At 42.9% G+C, this 20,307-nt stretch overlaps 3 protein-coding genes across 3 annotated transcripts; 2 read left to right on the top strand and 1 right to left on the bottom strand.

Annotated features, from left to right (window-relative positions):
• The first annotated feature begins 162 nt into the window (after positions 1–162).
• LOC115207088 (transcription factor HES-5-like) lies at positions 163–1,223 on the top strand. The gene is made up of 2 exons (XM_029774086.1): positions 163–298; positions 412–1,223. The coding sequence occupies exons 1-2, from the start codon at positions 236–238 to the stop codon at positions 811–813; spliced, it is 465 nt and encodes a 154-aa protein (XP_029629946.1). The 5' UTR covers positions 163–235; the 3' UTR covers positions 814–1,223.
• Positions 1,224–6,577: 5,354 nt separating this feature from the next.
• Positions 6,578–10,341, bottom strand: LOC115207089 (transcription factor HES-5-like). The gene is made up of 3 exons (XM_029774087.1): positions 10,149–10,341; positions 7,619–7,682; positions 6,578–7,505 (listed from the first exon to the last, which is right to left on the bottom strand). The coding sequence occupies exons 1-3, from the start codon at positions 10,217–10,219 to the stop codon at positions 7,104–7,106; spliced, it is 537 nt and encodes a 178-aa protein (XP_029629947.1). The 5' UTR covers positions 10,220–10,341; the 3' UTR covers positions 6,578–7,103.
• Positions 10,342–17,216: 6,875 nt separating this feature from the next.
• LOC115207091 (transcription factor HES-5) lies at positions 17,217–18,134 on the top strand. Its single transcript, XM_029774088.1, has 2 exons — positions 17,217–17,364; positions 17,475–18,134. The coding sequence occupies exons 1-2, from the start codon at positions 17,311–17,313 to the stop codon at positions 17,907–17,909; spliced, it is 489 nt and encodes a 162-aa protein (XP_029629948.1). The 5' UTR covers positions 17,217–17,310; the 3' UTR covers positions 17,910–18,134.
• Positions 18,135–20,307: the final 2,173 nt, after the last annotated feature.

Raw genomic sequence — 20,307 nt, forward strand, 5'->3', positions numbered from 1 at the left:
TATCTGCAGTACCATTCCTTTGTTGGCCAGTTAACCATGAGATAATTGATGCCTCTCTCATTGTTATGTTCGCCTCGCCCACTGACCTTGGAGTGTGGGAAAGCTAATCCAGCCTGGGACTCATGGTTTTGTAATGATAATGTCCTCCTATAAATAGTGGGAGTGGGCTCCTCTCTCAGCTTACAACTCACTCATCTTCCTCAGAGAAGCACACACACTATCTCTCTTTACCAGAATGGCTCCTACCTACATCAGCGACTCTGCCAACACCATGCTCTCTGCTAAAGACAAGCATAAAGTAAGTATTATTTAGAACATATGTTTGTGTCGTTGTTTACTATTGAATAATTTTCTTCATGATTTGAACTTTAAGGACATAGAACTAACCGAATGCCCTCTTTTCTTCATCAGCTAAGGAAACCAGTTGTGGAGAAGATGCGTAGAGACCGCATCAACACCTGCGTAGAGCAGCTCAAGACCCTGCTGGAGAGGGAGTTCCACAAACAGGACCCCAACACCAAGCTGGAGAAGGCTGACATCCTGGAGATGACGGTGGGGTTCCTGAAGCAGAAGCTGCAGCCTCAGAGCCCAGTCCCCCAGAGGGCCCACAGTGAGGGCTACTCCCAGTGCTGGAGAAAGACCCTGCACTTCCTGTCTTCCAGCTCCATGAAGGACATGATGCTTCAGAACCTCCAGAGAGCTGGCCAGGACGTCTGCCCCTCCTCGCCACTCTCCTCCCAACATCAACACCACAGCCAGGGCCCAGTGAAGCAGGCCACCAGTGGTCACAAAACAATCTGGAGGCCCTGGTAGAGACAAACTATTTAACAAACTGGATGGGTGTTTACCGTCTTTCATGCTGTAGGAAATCTCTATTTCCAATTGTAATATCTGCTTAGGTCCTTTATGAAGGATAGCAAACATCATATGACAAGCGTTATAGTTTGTTGTCTCCTGTATGGAGCTGTCTGTAAAAAAAGGCTTCTATGAATCTGCTTTGTGAGTAGACGTAGGGAATACTTTTTCTGTCATGTGGTATATGACTTCTATGGAGGCGACTCAAGTATTGATTTGTGTGTGATTCTGATGCTAAATATTTATTGGAGATTAATTCTCATGTTTAAGTGTTCTTAAAGGGAAATCAGATTATGTTACCTTTTGTAAAGGAACTGATTGCACATAATGCATTTTGAAACATTTGTATTTTACATTTTTACAGTGGATGTGAGTAGACTTTGTATTTTGACATTGTTGGTGTTTAACCTAAACTGAATGCACAAGTGGATATCAAACCAAAATAAACAATGATATTGACAATGCATATTGGCAGGCTGCTATTGATTATTTTATCGCCACTGAAGTCTCAAGTCTCTCTCTCTATGTCTTTCTCTCTCTCTCTCTATTTCTATCTGTCTATCTCTGTCTTTCTCTCTCTGTCTCTGTCTGTCTCTCACACTGCCACACACAAATCATGTATTCTAAATCTCAGCATCTACTGTCTTCATGGGTCTAATGGCAACAGTTTTAACAAAAGCGCCGTCTTTAGTTTGTAGCTCTAAATTATAGTTAATGTGTTTTATTATTTATTAATTTGCATGTGTTGACAATATGTTGACATTGCTGGTATGACACCCCGAATAAGAGAGCATTAAATGCATTATCATATAATAATATATGGACAATGCATTCGGAAAGTATTCAGACCCCTTCACTTTTTCCCTCATCAATCCATACACAATACCCCATAATGATAAAACAAAAACATGTTTTTAAACATTTTTTAAAATGTATCAAATAAAAAAAATGGAAATATAACATTTACATAAGTATTCAGACCTTTTTCTCAGTACTTTGATGAAGCACCTTTGGCAGCGATTATGGCCTCAAGTCTTCTTGGGTATGACGCTACAAGCTTGGCACACCTGTGTTTGGGAAGTTTCTCCCATTCTTCTCTGCAGATCCTCTCAAGCTCTGTCAGATTGGATGGGGAGTGGCGCTGAACAGCTATGTTCAGGTCTCTCAAGAGATGTTAGATTGGGTTCAAGTCTGGGCTCCTGCGTTGTCTTGGCTGTGTGCTTAGGGCCGCTGTCCTGTTGGAAGGTGAACCTTCAGTCTGAGGTCGTGAATGCTCTGGAGCAGGTTTTTATCAACCATCTCTCTGTACTTTGCTCCGTTCATCTTTCCCTTGATCCTGACTAGTCTCCCAGCCCCTGCCACTGAAAAACATCTCCACAGTATGATTGCTTCACTGTAGGGATGCTGCCAGGTTTCCTCTGGACGTGACGCTTGGCATTCAGGCCAAAGAGTTCAATCGTGGTTTCATCAGACCAGAGAATCTTGTTTCTCATGGTCTGAGAGTTCTTTAGGTGCCTTTTGGCAAACTCCAAGTGGGTTGGCATGTGCCTTTTACTGAGGAATGGTTTCCATCTGGCCACTCTACCATAAAAGTCTGATTGGTGGAGTGCTGCAGAGATGGTTGTCCTTCTGGAAGGTTCTCCGATCTCCACAGAGGAACTCTGGAGCTCTGTCAGAGTGACCATCAGGTTCTTGGTCACCACCCTGACCAAGGCCCTTCTCCCCCGATTGCTCAGTTTGGCCAGGCGGCCAGCTCTAGGAAGACTCTTGGTGGTTCCAAACTTCTTCCATTTAAGAATGATGGAGGCCACTGTGTTCCTGGGGACCTTCAATGCTGCAGGGATTTTTTGGTACCCTTCCCCAGATCTGTGCCTCTACAAAATCCTGTCTCGAAGCTCTACGGACAATTAATTTGACCTCATGGCTTGGTTTTGCTCTAACATGCACTGTCAACTGTGGGACCTTATATAGACAGGTGTGTGCCTTTCCAAATCATGTCCAATCAATTGCACTTACCACAGGTGGACTGATCAATGGAAACAGGATGCACCTGAGCTCAATTTCGATTCTCATAGCAAATACTGAATACTTATGTAAATAAGGTATTTCTATTGGTTTTTGTAATAAATGTGCAAACATTTAAAAAAAAACAGTTTTCACTTTGTCATTATGGGGTATTGTGTGTAGATTGATGAGAAAAAATATATATTTAATCAATTTTAGAATAAGACTGTAACGTAACAAAATGTGGAAAAAGTGGAGGGGTCTGAATGCTTTCTGAATGCACTGTATATACAAGCACAGGCATGATTCGAATGAGAACGTGAGCGTTCGTGCACATGCATGTGTAAGTGTCTGTATGTGTGTGTGTGTGTGTGTGTGTGTGTGTGTGTGTGTGTGTGTGTGTGTGTGTGTGTGTGTGTGTGTGTGTGTGTGTGGTGTGGGGGCTGTGCTTTGGCAAAGTGGGTGGGGTTATATCCTGCCTGTTTGGCCCTGTCCGGGGGTATCATCGGATGGGGCCACAGTGTCTTCTGATCCCTCCTGTCTCAGCCTCCAGTATTTATGCTGCAGTAGTTTATGTGTCGGGGGGCTAGGGTCAGTCTGTTACATCTGGAGTATTCTCTTGTCTTATCCGGTGTCCTGTGTGAATGTAAATATGCTCTCTCTAATTCTCTCTTTCTCTCTTTCTTTCTTTCTCTCTGAGGACCTGAGCCCTAGGACCATGCCTCAGGACTACCTGGCATGATGACTCCTTGCTGTCCCCAGTCCACCTGGCCATGCTGCTGCTCCAGTTTCAACTGTTCTGCCTGCGGCTACGGAACCCTGACCTGTTCACCGGATGTGCTTGTTGCACCCTCGACAATTACTATGATTATTATTATTTGACCATGCTGGTCATTTACGAACATTTTAACATCTTGACCATGTTCTGTTATAATATCCACCCGGCACAGCCAGAAGAGGACTGGCCACCCCTCATAGCCTGGTTCCTCTCTAGGTTTCTTCCTAGGTTTTTGGCCTTTCTCAGGAGTTTTTCCTAGGGAGTTTTTCCCAGCCACCGTGCTTCTTTCACATGCATTGCTTGCTGTTTGGGGTTTTAGGCTGGGTTTCTGTACAGCACTTTGAGATTTCAGCTGATGTACGAAGGGCTATATAAATAAATTTGATTTGATTTGATTTGATTTGTGTGTGTGTGTGTGTGTGTGTGTGTGTGTGTGTGTGTGTGTGTGTGTGTGTGTGTGTGTGTGTGTGTGTGTGTGTGTGTGTGTGTGTGTGTGTGTGTGTGTGTGTGTGTGTGTGTCCAACGTGCCTCTCTTGGGGTTTGTATGTTAAGCCCTAGGCTAACGTTGGGCAGTCGACTCCGTCAGCTCTGGTTTCATCAAACAGCTGGTGATCCAGGGCGCAGCCTGCCTGCCTGCCGGGCTGTGTAACTGTGTGGCACGTCTCTCCTGTGTGGGGCCTACCTCTCCTCGGCTTTCCCACACTCCCGTTTCATTATCCCCTTTCATTGAAGGGACAAAGAAAGTGTGCCGCCCTAAATTATCCTCTCGGCATGAATGTGAGAATCCTGATCCCCATCCACTTCCTGCCGCTCCCCTTCAAACCAGCTTATTCATTTAATCATCATGTCCTTCTTCAACATTAAACACAAGTGATTATCGTATTTAAAAATATATATATTGGTTGTACAAATTTCATGAACAATATATGAAACTAGCAAGCATTTATGTTTCAATTTAATTAATTCATCAATTTTATTCAAACTAGTATGAATTTAAATGTATATTATATGTTTTTGCTTAAGTATATTCCACCTGCATTTATGAACCTGTTCTGTAATCTATCGGTGTGTACAAAATAAAGTCTGAATTCACTAGAGAATTGATTTACTTAGTGACACAACAGTGCTGTGACGGGTAAGCCTCGCTTTGAAGACATTGTGAATGTTAGTATGTATATGACAGGATGCGCCTGTGCCTGTAGCCAGGCCTTGCTGTGTGGCGCCGTGGGAAACCTATCTTATCTGCCTGACGCAAGCAGGTGTCAGTCTGGAGGGCAAGTCTGCTCCCAGGTGTAAGATTAAAGTCTACACACATTGAGCACACACACACCATCTCTCACCCTATCTCACACACACACGACTACCACCATTGCACACTCCCTCTTCTAGCCTCACTGACTGCTTCTCCACCCATAGCCCATGCACGGACTCTCTCACTCTTTGTCATTGCACGTACGCACACACACACACACACTCAATCACTAAGTCATCGATGTTATCTATTGTCCCAATCAGGGCTGTTAATGGTTGAGGAGTGTGGGAAAGCATGGTGAGCTCCAGACCTATGTAGTCAGATGCAGACCCTGTGGTACACAGACTAAGCCACTTCCTGGATCATTGACCTCTACAAACTGTCAATATGCCCTATTCAAGACAAGCAGTTCCACCACCAACCGATACTGTATGTCTCAGGACAAATATACACTAATAAACATGTTACGATGCTTTTATATCTTCATTCAGTCCTCTTGATTATTCCAATTACTGTACATCACTTCCAATTATATTTTATTTAACCTTTGTTTAACTTGGCAAGTCAGTTAAGAACAAATTCTTATTTTCAATGACAGCCTAGGAACAGTTCAGTGGCAGAAAGACAGACTTTTACCTTGTCAGCTCGGGGATTCGATCTTGCAACCTTTCGGTTACTAGTCCAACGCTCTAACCACTAGGCTACCTGCCGCCCCAATAAGATCTCTCGAATATGTTCATGTAAAAGTCAAGATAAACTATATGCAAGATTTCCAGGTTGGTGTCGAGATGTGGATCACTATATTCTGTCAGGCAGCTATTTTTAACACTTGAAAATAAGTGCCCCACACAGCAATGCAGAAGTCTCCAAGAGCTTCAATGTAATGGGCTAGATAGGGAATTCCACTACAGTAATTACGACCATACATGTCACGGTTGTCGTAGGAAGGAGCGGACCAAAGTGCAGCGTGTGTGTCATTCCACATTTTATTTTCACTGTGAAACTATGCAATACATGCAAATAAACTGAACAACAAAAACCAACAAACCGTGACGCAGAGGTGAAACATACACTAACTCAAAGACAATCTCCCACAAACCCAGGTGGGAAAAACACCTACTTAAGTATGATCTCCAATTAGAGACAACGATGACCAGCTGCCTCTAATTGGAGATCATCCCAAACAAAACCCAACATAGAAATACAAAACTAGTACATGACAACATAGAAAAACTAAACTAGAAAACCCCCCTGTCACGCCCTGACCTACTCTACCATAGAAAATAACAGCTTTCTATGGTCAGGACGTGACAATACAACTTAGGTTTAAGGGCATTATATGGATAATTTAGTGAAAGATTATAATTTATGTTTTTTTTTACAAATCAGAAGTGAGGCTTTTCTCTGCCCAGGAGTAGATACATTGCACTGATAAACACGATAATACATCCTCATGTGCTGATGTGTCCAGATGCCTGCACTTCTAACTACAGTACTTACCAGTACACTGCCTGTTTGCGTTATCTGTCATTTCCTGTTTATTTCCACTTCAATTAAATTTGTTACATTCCATCTTCCCTCTACATTGTTTTTTCTACATTATGTCCCATTATCCCCCGGTTAATTACAGCTCCTTTAAAAACACACAAACACAGTATGGTTACTTTCCAAAACATTCATTGGAATCCTTTTTGGATGCATGTTCACTTTATCAACTGAGAATGAAAGACACACAGTGTCAACAATACATTTCACAGCACAACAGTGCCTATGGTGGAACAACAATGTCCCAAAAAGCCTTTACAAAAGGCATTTCAAAGCATTTGTAAATACCCTTCAATAGGGCAGTACATACAATATGGTTAACGCAAGATTTCAGTTGGCTAAGCAACCATAAATGTAAATATATAACCTTAACAAATCATCTTCAAAGAAAATGAAAGGACTAAAGGACACATCAAGTGAGCACAAAATGCATACACGCGTAAACATACACATGTAAAATATTACAAATATTCTTCATTATAAAGTGATACAAATATGTCTTTCAGCTTCTTCTCTGAGAGAGAATAATAATCACATCAGTAGAATTCATTTCATATAAAACAATAATATAATATCATTTCAATATAACATTTGGAAATGTATTTCCTACAACAAGAAAGATGGTAAACACCCATCCAGTTTATGAGATAGAGTCTCCAAGTAGTGGTTCTACCAGGGCCTCCACACTGTTTTGTGACCACTGGTGGCCTGCTTCACTGGGCCCTGGCTGTGGTGTTGATGTTGGGAGGAGAGTGGCGAGGAGGGGCAGACGTCCTGGCCAGCTCTCTGGAGGTTCTGAAGCATCATGTCCTTCATGGAGCTGGAAGACAGGAAGTGCAGGGTCTTTCTCCAGCACTGGGAGTAGCCCTCACTGTGGGCCCTCTGGGGGACTGGGCTCTGAGGCTGCAGCTTCTGATTCAGGAACCCCACCATCATCTCTAGGATGTCAGCCTTCTCCAGCTTGGTGTTGGGGTCCTGTTTGTGGAACTCCCTCTCCAGCAGGGCCTTGAGCTGCTCTACGCAGGTGTTGATGCGGTCTCTACGCATCTTCTCCACAACTGGTTTCCTTAGCTGATGAAGAAAAGAGGGCATTCGGTTAGTTCTATGTCCTTAAAGTTCAAATCATGAAGAAAATGATTCAATAGTAAACAATGACACAAACATATGTTATAAATAATATTTACTTTATGCTTGTCTTTAGCAGAGAGCATGGTGTTGGCAGAGTCGCTGATGTAGGTAGGAGCCATTCTGGTAAAGAGAGAGAGTGTGTGTGCTTCTCTGAGGAAGATGAGTGAGTTGTAAGCTGAGAGAGGAGCCCACTCCCCTATTTATAGGAGGACATTATCATTACAAAACCATGAGTCCCAGGCTAGATTAGCTTTCCCACACTCCAAGGTCAGTGGGCGAGGCGAACATAACAATGAGAGAGGCATCAATTATCTCATGGTTAACTGGCCAACAAAGGAATGGTACTGCAGATATCAGAGGCACAGACTGAACACAAGCAGGATGTCACAATCTTATTACCTGGGAACATTCTCTATAAGACCTTTGCAGATGGGGACTGAGTCAGACAGTAGACTTGATAAGGGACCCTCAAGGCATATAAACTCAGCAAAAAAAGAAACGTCCCTTTTTCAGGACCCTGTCTTTCAAAGATAATTCGTAAAAATCCAAATAACTTCACAGATCTTCATTGTAAAGGGTTTAAACACTGTTTCACATGCTTGTTCAATGAACCATAAACAATTAATGAACATGCACCTGTGGAGCGGTCATTAAAACACTAACAGCTTGCAGACGGTAGGCAATTAAGGTCACAGTTATGAAAACTTAGGACACCAAAGAGGCCTTCTACTGACTCTGAAAAAAAACAAAAGAAAGATGCCCAGGTTCCCTGCTCATCTATGTGAACGTGCCTTAGGCATGCTACAAGGAGGCATGGGAACTGCAGATGTGGCCAGGCAATAAATTGCAATGTCCGTACTGTGAGACGCCTAAGACAGCGCTACTGGGAGACAGGACGGACAGCTGATCATCCTCGCAGTGGCAGACCACGTTTAACACACAGGATTGGTACATCCGAACATCACACCTGCGGGACAGGTACAGGATGGCAACAACAACTGCCCGAGTTACACCAGGAATGCACAATCCCTCCATCAGTGCTATGACTGTCCGCAATAGGCTGAGAGAGGCTGGACTGAGGGCTTGTCAGACTGTTGTAAGGTAGGTCCTCACCAGACATCACCGACAACAACATCGCCTATGAGCACAAACCCACCGTCGCTGGACCAGACAGGACTGGCAAAAAGTGCTCTTCACTGACGAGTTGCGGTTTTGTCTCACCAGGGGTGATGGTCGGATTTGCGTTTATCGTCAAAGGAATGAGCATTACACCGAGGCCTGTACTCTGGAGCGGGATCGATTTGGAGGTGGAGGGTCCGTCATGGTCTGGGGCGGTGTATCACAGCATAATCGGACTGAGTTTGTTGTCATTGCAGACAATCTCAACGCTGTGAGTTACAGGGAAGACATCCTCCTCCCTCATGTGGTACCCTTCCTGCAGGCTCATCCTGACATGACCCTCCAGCATGACAATGCCACCATACTGCTCGTTCTGTGCGTGATTTCCTGCAAGACAGGAATGTCAGTGTTCTGCCATGGCCAGTGAAGAGCCCGGATCTCAATTCCATTGAGCGCGTCTGGGACCTGATGGATCAGAGGGTGAGGGCTAGGGCCATTCCCCCCAGAAATGTCCGGGAACTTGCAGGTGCCTTGGTGGAAGAGTGGGGTAACATCTCACAGCAAGAACTGGCAAGTCTGGTGCAGTCCATGAGGAGGAGATGCACTACGGTACTTAATGCAGCTGGTGGCCACACCAGATGCTGACTGTTACTTTTGATTTTGAGCCCCCCCTTTGTTCAGGGACACATCATTCAATTTCTGTTAGTCACATGTCTGTGGAATTTGTTCAGTTTATGTCTCAGTTGTTGAATCTTGTTATGTTCATACAAATATTTACACATGTTTAGTTTGCTGAAAATAAATGCAGTTGACAGTGAGGGGACGTTTCTTTTTTAACAGAGTTTAGATATTGCCCACTTCACATTGCCAAAATTAATGTTAACCTATTAAGGAGACAATTACTATATATCAGAACTCATAGTGGTAATTGAAATTAACATTAATGAAAATAGATCAAATTGAATGTACTGCAATATTGTGATAATACTGTAATTGTGCTATATCAATTAAATAATGTATCTCCCCTGACATAACTGATTTACCATTAACATCTTCTCTGTCTTTCACATGTACAAACAGAAAGCATTAGAAAGGTACACAGGGAGAGAGGGGGGAGAAAGAGAGGGAGAGAAACATTCCCATTGTTGATGCCAATTAATACAATTATCCAGCGCCCTCTGGGAAGGCACACTTCTATTGTTGGACACCTCGCCCCCCTGCACTCAGCCCCCACAGAAAATATCTAATAAATAAGAGTGTGGGAAAGCAGGACAGGATCCTACTCACACATCCTCCGATCATTAGAGCACACCCCACTGCCCCTCCATCCACCACCCCCTCGCCCCCCTCTAGAGACACCCTTTCAACATGCTGCCCAGATCAGAGGCACCGCTGAGCCAGGGTGCGCGCGTGTTCCCCTCTAACGCCCTCGTTCACATGCCCTGGCCTGTGTGTGTGCACACTTACCTCCCACTGATTACACCTCTCCTCTTTTCATCTCCTCTGGCCTCACATACATGGAACCTGCAGTCAAACATCTGCTCCCACTGAAGCCTCCAAACAGTACAATACAGTGAACATCAGGCAGCTCTGCAGTGGTCACTAGCTAGCACAGCCATAAAGTAATACAATCTTAAGCACACTGTTTACCCTAATGCCTAACCCAACCTAAAATTAATGTTTTTGTTTCCATAAATTTTTACAATATAGACAATGTTGACTTTGCAGCTGGCCGATCTAAGGAGGAATCACTCAGTTCTGCCTTCAGGACAAGATTCATGACAATAAAAATCTACCTGCAAACATCACACATCATTTCAGAGGCTATTACTAAATAGTGTTTCTCCTATCACTCCTGAATAAGTCAATAGAATTTGTATATGTCTACATACTTCAATAACTTACTAGACACTTGATTCAAATGGTTGCTCTAAAATAAATGGACAAAATGTTTTAGTTTCTTGTCAATGCTTGATGTGCCTTATAAATACAGTGGGGGAAAAAGTATTTGATCCCCTGCTGATTTTGTACGTTTGCCCACTGACAAAGAAAGGATCAGTCTATAATTTTAATGGTAGGTTTATTTGAACAGTGAGAGACAGAATAACAACAAAAATATCAAGAAAAACGCATGTCAAAAATGTTATAAATTGATTTGCATTTTAATGAGGGAAATAAGTATTTGACCCCCTCTCAATCAGAAAGATTTCTGGCTCCCAGGTGTCTTTTATAGAGGTAACGAGCTGAGATTAGGAGCACACTCTTAAAGGGAGTGCTCCTAACTGCAGCTTGTTACCTGTAAAAAAAGACACCTGTCCACAGAAGCAATCAATCAATCAGATTCCAAACTCTCCACCATGGCCAAGACCAAAGAGCTCTCCAAGGATGTCAGGGACAAGATTGTAGACCTACACAAGGCTGGAATGGGCTACAAGACCATCGCCAAGCAGCTTGGTGAGAAGGTGACAACATTTGGTGCGATTATTTGCAAATGGAAGAAACACAAAAGAACTGTCAATATCCCTTAGCCTGGGGCTCCATGCAAGATCTCACCTCGTGGAGTTGCAATGATCATGAGAACGGTGAGGAATCAGCCCAGAACTACACGGGAGGATCTTGTCAATGATCTCAAGGCAGCTGGGACCATAGTCACCAAGAAAACAATTGGTAACACACTACGCTGTGAAGGACTGAAATCCTGCAGCGCCCGCAAGGTCCCCCTGCTCAAGAATACATATACAGGCCCGTCTGAAGTTTGCCAATGAACATCTGAATGACTCAGAGGACAACTGGTGAAAGTGTTGTGGTCAGATGAGACCAAAATGGAGCTCTTTGGCATCAACTCAACTCGCTGTGTTTGGAGGAGGAGGAATGCTGCCTATGACCCCAAGAACACCATCTCCACCGTCAAACATGGAGGTGGAAACATTATGCTTTGGGGGTGTTTTTCTGCTAAGGGGACAGTACAACTTCCCCGCATCAAAGGGACGATGGACGGGGCCATGTACCGTCAAATCTTGGGTGAGAACCTCCTTCCCTCAGCCAGGGCATTGAAAATGGGTCGTGGATGGGAATTCCAGCATGACAATGACCCAAAACACACGGCCAAGGCAACAAAGGAGTGGCTCAAGAAGAAGCACATTAAGGTCCTGGAGTGGCCTAGCCAGTCTCCAGGTCTTAATCCCATAGAAAATCTGTGGAGGGAGCTGAAGGTTCGAGTTGCCAAACGTCAGCCTCGAAAACTTAATGACTAGGAGAAGATCTGCAAAGAGGAGTGGGACAAAATCCCTCCTGAGATGTGTGCAAACCTGGTGGCCAACTACAAGAAACGTCTGACCTCTGTGATTGCCAACAAGGGTTTTGCCATCAAGTACTAAGTAATGTTTTGCAGAGGGGTCAAATACTTATTTCCCTCATTAAAATGCAAATCATTTTATAACATTTTTGACATGCGTTTTTCTTGATATTTTTGTTGTTATTCTGTCTCTCACTGTTCAAATAAACCTACCATTAAAATTATAGACTGATCATTTCTTTGTAAGTGCGCAAACGTACAAAATCAGCAGGGGATCAAATACTTTTCCCCCCACTGTAGCCATGCTAATATGTGTGTAAAGAGGCAGATGGCAAGGGTCTTTTTGGAGGGAAATCCTCTCTGGTCTGTCTTTTCTTATCTCTTTAAAGATGGGGCGGCAGGTAGCCTAGTGGTTAGAGTGTTGGGCCAGTAACTGAAAGGTTGCTGGTCCCTGGTAAGCTGACATTGTAAAAATAGTTTGTTCTTAACTGACTTGCCTAGTTAAATAAAGGTTTTTAAAAAATACAAAATTTAAGACACATTTCTAAGAAGTGAGACATGACTATGCAGATGAAAACCCATCATTTGAGTATGAACACATTCCAATGTGTACATTCCATCTATTCAGGAAGAAAAAGTGATGGCTTCATTATGAGCCCCTCCACACACACACACACACACACACACACACACACACACACACACACACACACACACACACACACACACACACACACACACACACACGCCAAACAGTCTCCATGGCTTTGAATCCAGATGCCTCTGTGTTCAGCCAAAGCCCTCTCCCTCTCCAGTGAGGAATGTGTGAGAGCTCAGACCTGCCCCTCTTTCCCACACTTAAGCCCCCATTCAGGGCTGCGGCCACCACTGATCCATACACCCTCATTATGCCTGGACCTCAATAGACCATCTGGACCTCTGCTGCTGGGGGAGCCCAGGCCTCTCACAAACTCCACACACCTAGAGGAAGTAACAGGTAGATCACACTGGAATTAAAATAATAAGACTTGTGACTGCTATCATGATGTGAAGCCAATGAAATGTTAGCTGTTTGTTATTTGTTAAGTCATATAATGGAATAAACACATGAACATACAGTAAATACACAATCCAATGATACCTTCAACATATTAAACCTGTATACTCCAGGTCAAGTTAATGGAAATAACCTTCTGTGGTACACTGCAGAGCTAGAGGAAGATACGTATAATGTTTGTGTGTGTTAATACCTCTTAAAACTGACCACCAACACACTGCCCCAGTGATAATACTGAAAGAGGCCTTGATTAAGACAGAAGGCGTACATTTGACAATACCACAATTTCCCGCTTCAAGTGGCTTTGTCCGCTGCACGCCTTTACTGTGAATGTCATGTCCATGGAATGCCATAGACTGGCGCACACATCAAGGGGGATTTCTCTGGTGTAAGAGAGGTCAGGCATTTCCCAGGTTCCCTGTGTGGTTCAAGTCACAAGGATAACCCCCTACTTGATGAGGCACGTGACGCCAAGCACCTGCCCCTCTCTTTGTGAGAGAGCTGTGCCCTCGTAGGGGCACCCAGAGTCAAAGCCTGGTTCAGCAAAACAGCCAGGAATGCATTGTGCCCTTTTACATGGCCCAGTTAGGAGGGAGAGAAAGAGGGATACATCTGGGAGACGCAAGGCTGGTTAAGATAATCTCACAATCTCCATTAATCCTGAAGATAAAAAAATAAACAGAAACAGGGTGAATAAAAAAATGGCTGGAGTGCTGTCCATTTCATTTTTATAGAAGATCTAAGAGGATTCAGCGTTACCCAACTATTTTTGAAGTAGACAGGCTATTGATTCAGCATGTTGTTTTCTAGCTACATTATCCTATACAGTATAGGCATACATACACACTTAAGGCCATGATACATTGGCAATTTTTTTAGGCAATGTTGCTGAGCAATGTTGCCAGCAATTGTTGCTGCACACTTTTCCCATTGAAAATAAACAAGTATTTATTATCTGGGGAATTTTGTGGACATTAACAATACCAATGAAAATTGCATTGAAATTCTAACATTCCACAGTTGTTGCACAACCGGACTGATGCCCTAAGAGCCACTTTAAAGCGAATATATGCTTGATCCGAAAATGTGGTCAGAGGCGCCGTATGGATGGTGTGACACAATTGTGGAGCCTCTGGAGGCATGCAGAAGCCAAAATGAGCTCCGTACCGCATCGCTGCGCGCCTCCCAAATTTGGTAAAAATGCAGAGGGCTCCATATAGCTCCACATTGACATGATTGGTTGATGGTAGGTGAGGGCAGGGGGTCCTGTATAAACACAAACTCACTTCCTTGACAACTTCCTTCACAGCAACTCTGCTCAACAGCTCTGTGCTGCTCCTCGAAGTGCAAGAAGTATAAATGCCCTGACTTCTGCAGAGGCCATATCCCTGTAAATGCTATACGGCTAATTCAGACATCAGATTGACAATGCAACATCTTTTATGCTTGATCTGAAAATGTGGTCAGAGGCTCCGTATGGAGGGTGTGACACAACTGCGGAGGTTCTGGATCCATGCAAAGGCCAAATTGAGCTCTGTACTGCATAGCCGTACGCCTCCTAAATTTTGTAACAGTGCTTGCTGTTTGGGGTTTTAGGCTGGGTTTCTGTATAGCACTTTGTGATATCGGCTGATGTAAAAAGGGCTTTATAAATACATTTGATTGATATAGCTCGGCTTAGACATTAATTGGTTGATGGTAGGTGGGGGTGGGAGGTCCTGTATAAACACAAATTCACTTCCTTGACAACTTCCTTCACAACAGCTCTGCTCAACAGCTCTGAGAAAGAAGTATGAATTCCCTTACGTCAGCAAAGGCTGTACACTACAATCTGTTCAATGGGAAATACCCTACATGACTAAAAGTATGTGGACACCTGCTCGTCAAACATCTCATTCCAAAATCATGGGCATTAATTTGGAGTTGCTCCCTTCTTCGCTGCTATAACAGCCTCCACTCTTCTGGGAAGGCTTTCCACTAGATGTTGGAACAGTGTGTTCTCCTGGCATCCTCCAAACCCAAATTCGTCTGTCAGACTGCCAGATGGTGAAGCGTGATTCATCACTCCAGAGAACGTGTTTCCACTGCTCAAGAGTCCAGAGTTCAATGGCGGCCAGCCGACGCTTGCCATTGCACAAGGTAGTTTTAGGCTTGTGTGCAGCTGCTCGGCCATGGAACCCCATTTTATGAAGATGCCGGCGAACAGTTCTTGTGCTTACGTTGCCTCCAGAGGCAGTTTGGAACTGTCCCCTTCTCTGAGCTTGTGTGGCCTACCACTTCGCGGCTGAGCCATTATTGCTCCTAGAAGTTTCCACTTCACAATAACAGCACTTACAGTTGACCGGGGCAGCTCTAGCAGGGTAGAAATGTTACGAACTGTCTTGTTGGAAAGGTGGCATCCTACTGTATGAAGGTGCCACGTTGAATGTCACTGAGCTCTTCAGTAAGGCCCTTCTACAGCCAATGTTTGTCTATGGAGATTGCATGGCTGTGTGCTCGATTTTATACACCTATCTGCAATGGATTTGGCTGAAATAGCCAAATCCACTAATTTGAAGGGGTGTCTACATACTTTTGTATTTATTTATTTTATCTTTATTTAACTAGGCAAGTCAGTTAAGAACAAATTCTTATTTACAATGACAGCATACCCCGGCCAAACCTTCCCCTAACCTGGACGACGCTGGGCCAATTGTGCGCTGCCCTATGGGACTCCCGATCATGGCTGGTTGTGATAAAGCCTGGGATCGAACCAGATGCACTACGATGCAGTGCCTTAGATGCAAAAGATGCATATAAACCCTGGATTGCCATGCTATGTATAGACCATTGAGAGGCTTTGAAGCCACCGGTCGGCCATATTGACACTCCAGTAGGGGCAGTCCTCCATAGAAATTAATGGAATTTTACAGTGTTTCAACTAAATGTTTCAAGGGCAAAATAAAATGTATTTAAATATGTTTTGTTGTTGTAGGGACAGTAACACAAGCAACTATACTTTAAGGAAAATGTTTATAGATAGATAGACAGACAGACAGATAATATAATTTAAAAGTATACATTAAGGTGTCTGTAACATAATAAATGTGACAAAAATGAATGTAGACATTAATAAATGCATTTCTATAGCTTCCAAAATATGTTTTACAACGGTGGGGGAGTGCCAAGATGGCGGCACGGTGGCTTCAACACAGTGCCGCCAAAAGGTCTTCTAGTGCATTTATAAACCACTTGGGGAAAATAGGTATTGTAAAGTTCACCCGAGCTGACAGAGGTTTCCCGCGCACAGAAGCCAGCTGCTCCTCTCTTCAAAAACTAATCCTGTAGGCTGTGTTGTTCCAACTTTCCCACAGCACACTTTCAACAGAGCAACAATGGAAGTGTGCCTTTCTCAATACCGCATTACTCACGGTCCTCAATGAGGCATCTAATTCCCAAGGGGCCATATGGAAAAATATTACGTTGATACATTGTTGAGCGATTGCTGAAAAAAAATGAACTAAGAGAAAATAGTAGTTTACAAAGTTTCGCATAGGCTACCAGACTGTTTCTGTATATCCTATATCGAAAATATCCTTACAGTGACAACAGACATATAATAATAGTAACAATAATAACAATAACAACAATAAGATGAAGAACAACAATAATAATAATAGTTTTAGAATAACATAATTATAAGCCTATATTTATTATAATACTGTTGTAATTATGTTTTATTATAATACAATAGTAGGCCTTATAAGAGTTGCTATTAGAATACTAATAATATGCGCATTTGAAATATTTTGTAAGGTTGAATCAATTCATCAAAATAACAGATTTATCAATCAAATTGCGCGAGGAAGCATACAGCAGTAAGGCCCCTTGATACTGAATAATCTTCTGGAAGACCATTCATTATTCAGGACTTGTTTTCCCGCCTTTTGGTCTGAGTCTTTCATGAGAATGGTGCAACATCTTGGAATGCAGTTGCAAGCAACAGAGTCAACTACTTCACAGCACTCTTTTATTGCACACTCCACCTGTTCCCTTGGGACACGCTCATTGTCCTGAGGCAATAGACAGTCAATTTAGCATGAAGTAATTGAAGCCTCTTTATTGTACTGTCTGCGTTCCTGATTGGCCAGCAAGTGTGTGAAACTCCTGTCAAACTGAGACCCACACGGGTTTACAGTGTGAGGAGTGTATAAATACAGAAACCCTGTCGAGATGGGCAAACCACAGTTCTAACATCCGACGACTATCTACCAAGAACAAACAACTGACCGACAGCAATGGCTCCTGTCAATATTTGCGACATGGTGATGACCACGAAAGATAAAATCAAAGTAAGTACAAATAGGCTACCTCTATCTTCATCAATGTAATACTTTATGTTTGAATTTTAACATGATTTTTAAAATGCAATTAAACTAATCAGATCCTTTATTTTCTCAAGCTTAGAAAACCAGTGGTGGAAAAGATGCGCCGAGACCGCATTAACAGCAGCATCGAACAGCTCAAGACACTCCTCAAAACCGAACTTCAAGCACACCAACCCAACTCGAAACTGGAAAAGGCTGACATTCTCGAGACAGCTGTGGTTTACCTGAAAGACAACAGCATGCGCCCTGCTGCTTCATTCAACGTAGCGTCACCTGTCCAAAGCTACGCGGAGGGATTCACCCGCTGTCTGGAGGAGACGCTGCGCTTCCTCTCAGCGAAAAACCAGCCGACTGGCTCACAACAGAAGCTTCTCAATCACTTCCATCGGGCTCAGAAACTCGGTGATAGAGTCGTGCTGAGTCCAAACCGCGCAACGGTCCCTCAAAACTGCAGCACCCCGAAACGTGTCACCCCAGGTGGAAGGGGGCCTCTGTGGAGACCCTGGTGATGCTCATAGCCTATTTGAAGACGTTCAGTAATGAAACTTTCGATATCAAAACCAGAGAATATGTTGGTCTAGCACGACCCAGTATGCTCTCTTCTAGTTGGAAATTATTCTTCCCTATACAATTTTATCTTTTGTTTGTAAAATATAAAATTATTGTTATTCTTCTGTGTAGAATTGTAATATCCTCTATTGTTCAAATGTGCATGTTTTATTAACTTTACAATTGCGAAGTAAAATGTTTTTACATATTGTAAAATATATTAATATAATATATTAGTATATCTATTTCTGGGAAAATACCTCAGCCCTATGTTGCTGAATTGTAATTTGTCCTGAAACAAACTGTGATTGGAACATTGTCTATCACATTGATATGGCAATATTCCCAATAAATAAATGAAATTACAATTTATGTATGACTCTCTAACTATTGTATAGTCTAACCATGCTTTGTAGACACAACACTTAGGCTACAACTCAGCAGAGCACATACAATAAAGTGGCACCTGAGGGACAGGTATGTGATTTGACGTCATGGAATGAAAAGACAATGTTAAACATTACAAAATGATGTACCAATAGGCCTACACAATTATTTAGACCTAGTAATATTATAGAAAATGACTTGGGTAAATGAAGCCATGCAAGTCTACAGGTGGTCTCCGCATTTTCTACTGAAAATCCTAATCTTATATTTTGTAAGGCTAATTCTTTTTAATAGCTGAGGGAATTAATTACTCCCCGGTAATTTCGTGGTTTTTGTTTCCAGTGGTCTAGTTTTCTAATATAACCCGACCAGAAGAACCTCTAAATGTGTTGTCACTCGCGTCACTCCAGAAGCGGTAGAAGGTTGATTTTGGGCGGGAGAATGAAGGCCTGAAAGACGAGTCTGTTGAGTAAACATTTTCAAATTGAATGGTACAGCTACTGTTTAGAGCACAAAAGCTAGCACAGCCGCCCCCGGAAAGCCCTACCTAACCTGCAACTTCTTTCCCACAGTCGCACCATTCAGAACTGTCAATTAGAAGTGTGTGTCGAATTTCGCTCCAACATTCTCAATCCCACGCATGGCATTTTATTGCTGGTATGAGGCCATATGGTAAAAAAAAGAATCTGATAAAAATCTCCATGTGAATATGGCATAAACCTGAAATGCCCAACAATACCATAAACAGTTGGATATGACCAGTGAATATTAATAGGCCTACTGATTATTGAAGGGAAGAATGGACATCATATAATTCAAAGGGTGATGGGGATTTATTTGAAGCATCATTCATGGAGCTCTCCCAATTGTGCTGCATAACAGACATAATGTTATTCCATAAATCTGCATAACAATTCCTTCCACTGCAGTATGTATCAGAAATTAGATCAGCCCCTGGAATACTTGGCTTAATTTTGTAATGACACACTATAAAGTACCCAGGATTTGTCCTGAATAGTTTTGACATGACAAAATAAAGATTATACTTCAGACTTCTTTCAATAGGAATAGTAGGTCAACACTTCATTTGTAGTCCAGTACAGATGGTTTGGAAATGTTCAACAAATGAGCTGCAAATGTGCTTGTGAACAGCTTAAATATTTGGTTTGTTTGGATGATGGATAAGATCTGTTTCTTTCTATTTCCCTCTAGGTAAATCAGCACCACTGCCTATGCCTGCACATTGGCTCTGGTTGTCTGATCTCATTACAATTCATAAACAGTGGAATAAGTCGTGATGAGAAAGTTGAGTATAAAAAAAGAGACCTATAGACTGAAGGCCTATAGACTGAGTGTACAAAACATACTAATATTGAATTGCACCCCTCCCCCCCTTTGCCCTCAGAAAAGACCCAATTCGTTGGGGCACGGACGGACTCTACAAGGTGTCGAAAGCATTCCACAGGGATACTGGCCCATGTTGACTGTAATGCTTCCCACTGTTGTGTCAAGTTGGCTGGATGTCTTTTGGTTGGTGGACCATTCTTGATACACATGTGAAACTGTTGAGCGTGAAAAACCCAGCAGTGTTGCAGTTCTTGACATAAACCGGTGCACTTGGCACCTACCACCATACCCCGTTCAAACGCACTTAAATATTTTGTTTTTCCCATTCACACACTGACTGGCACACATACAGTACACAATCCATGTGTCAAGGCTTAAAAATCAATCTTTAACCTGTCTACTCCTTCATCTATACTGATTGAAGTGGATTTAAAATGTGACATCAATAAGGGATCATAGCTTTCACCTGGATTCACCTGGTTAGTCTGTCATGGAAAGAGCAGGTGTCCTTAATGTTTTGGTGTCAGGCTGGCAGTGCCCTTTCCCATTTCTACACTTACAGCACTGACGCTTGGCCTTGTGTGTAGAAGTGTGTCTCTAACACTTTGAACGATGGGAGAGTAT

Source organism: Salmo trutta, chromosome 14 (genome assembly GCF_901001165.1).
Source record: "Salmo trutta chromosome 14, fSalTru1.1, whole genome shotgun sequence".
Classification (NCBI taxonomy): Eukaryota; Metazoa; Chordata; class Actinopteri; order Salmoniformes; family Salmonidae; genus Salmo; species Salmo trutta.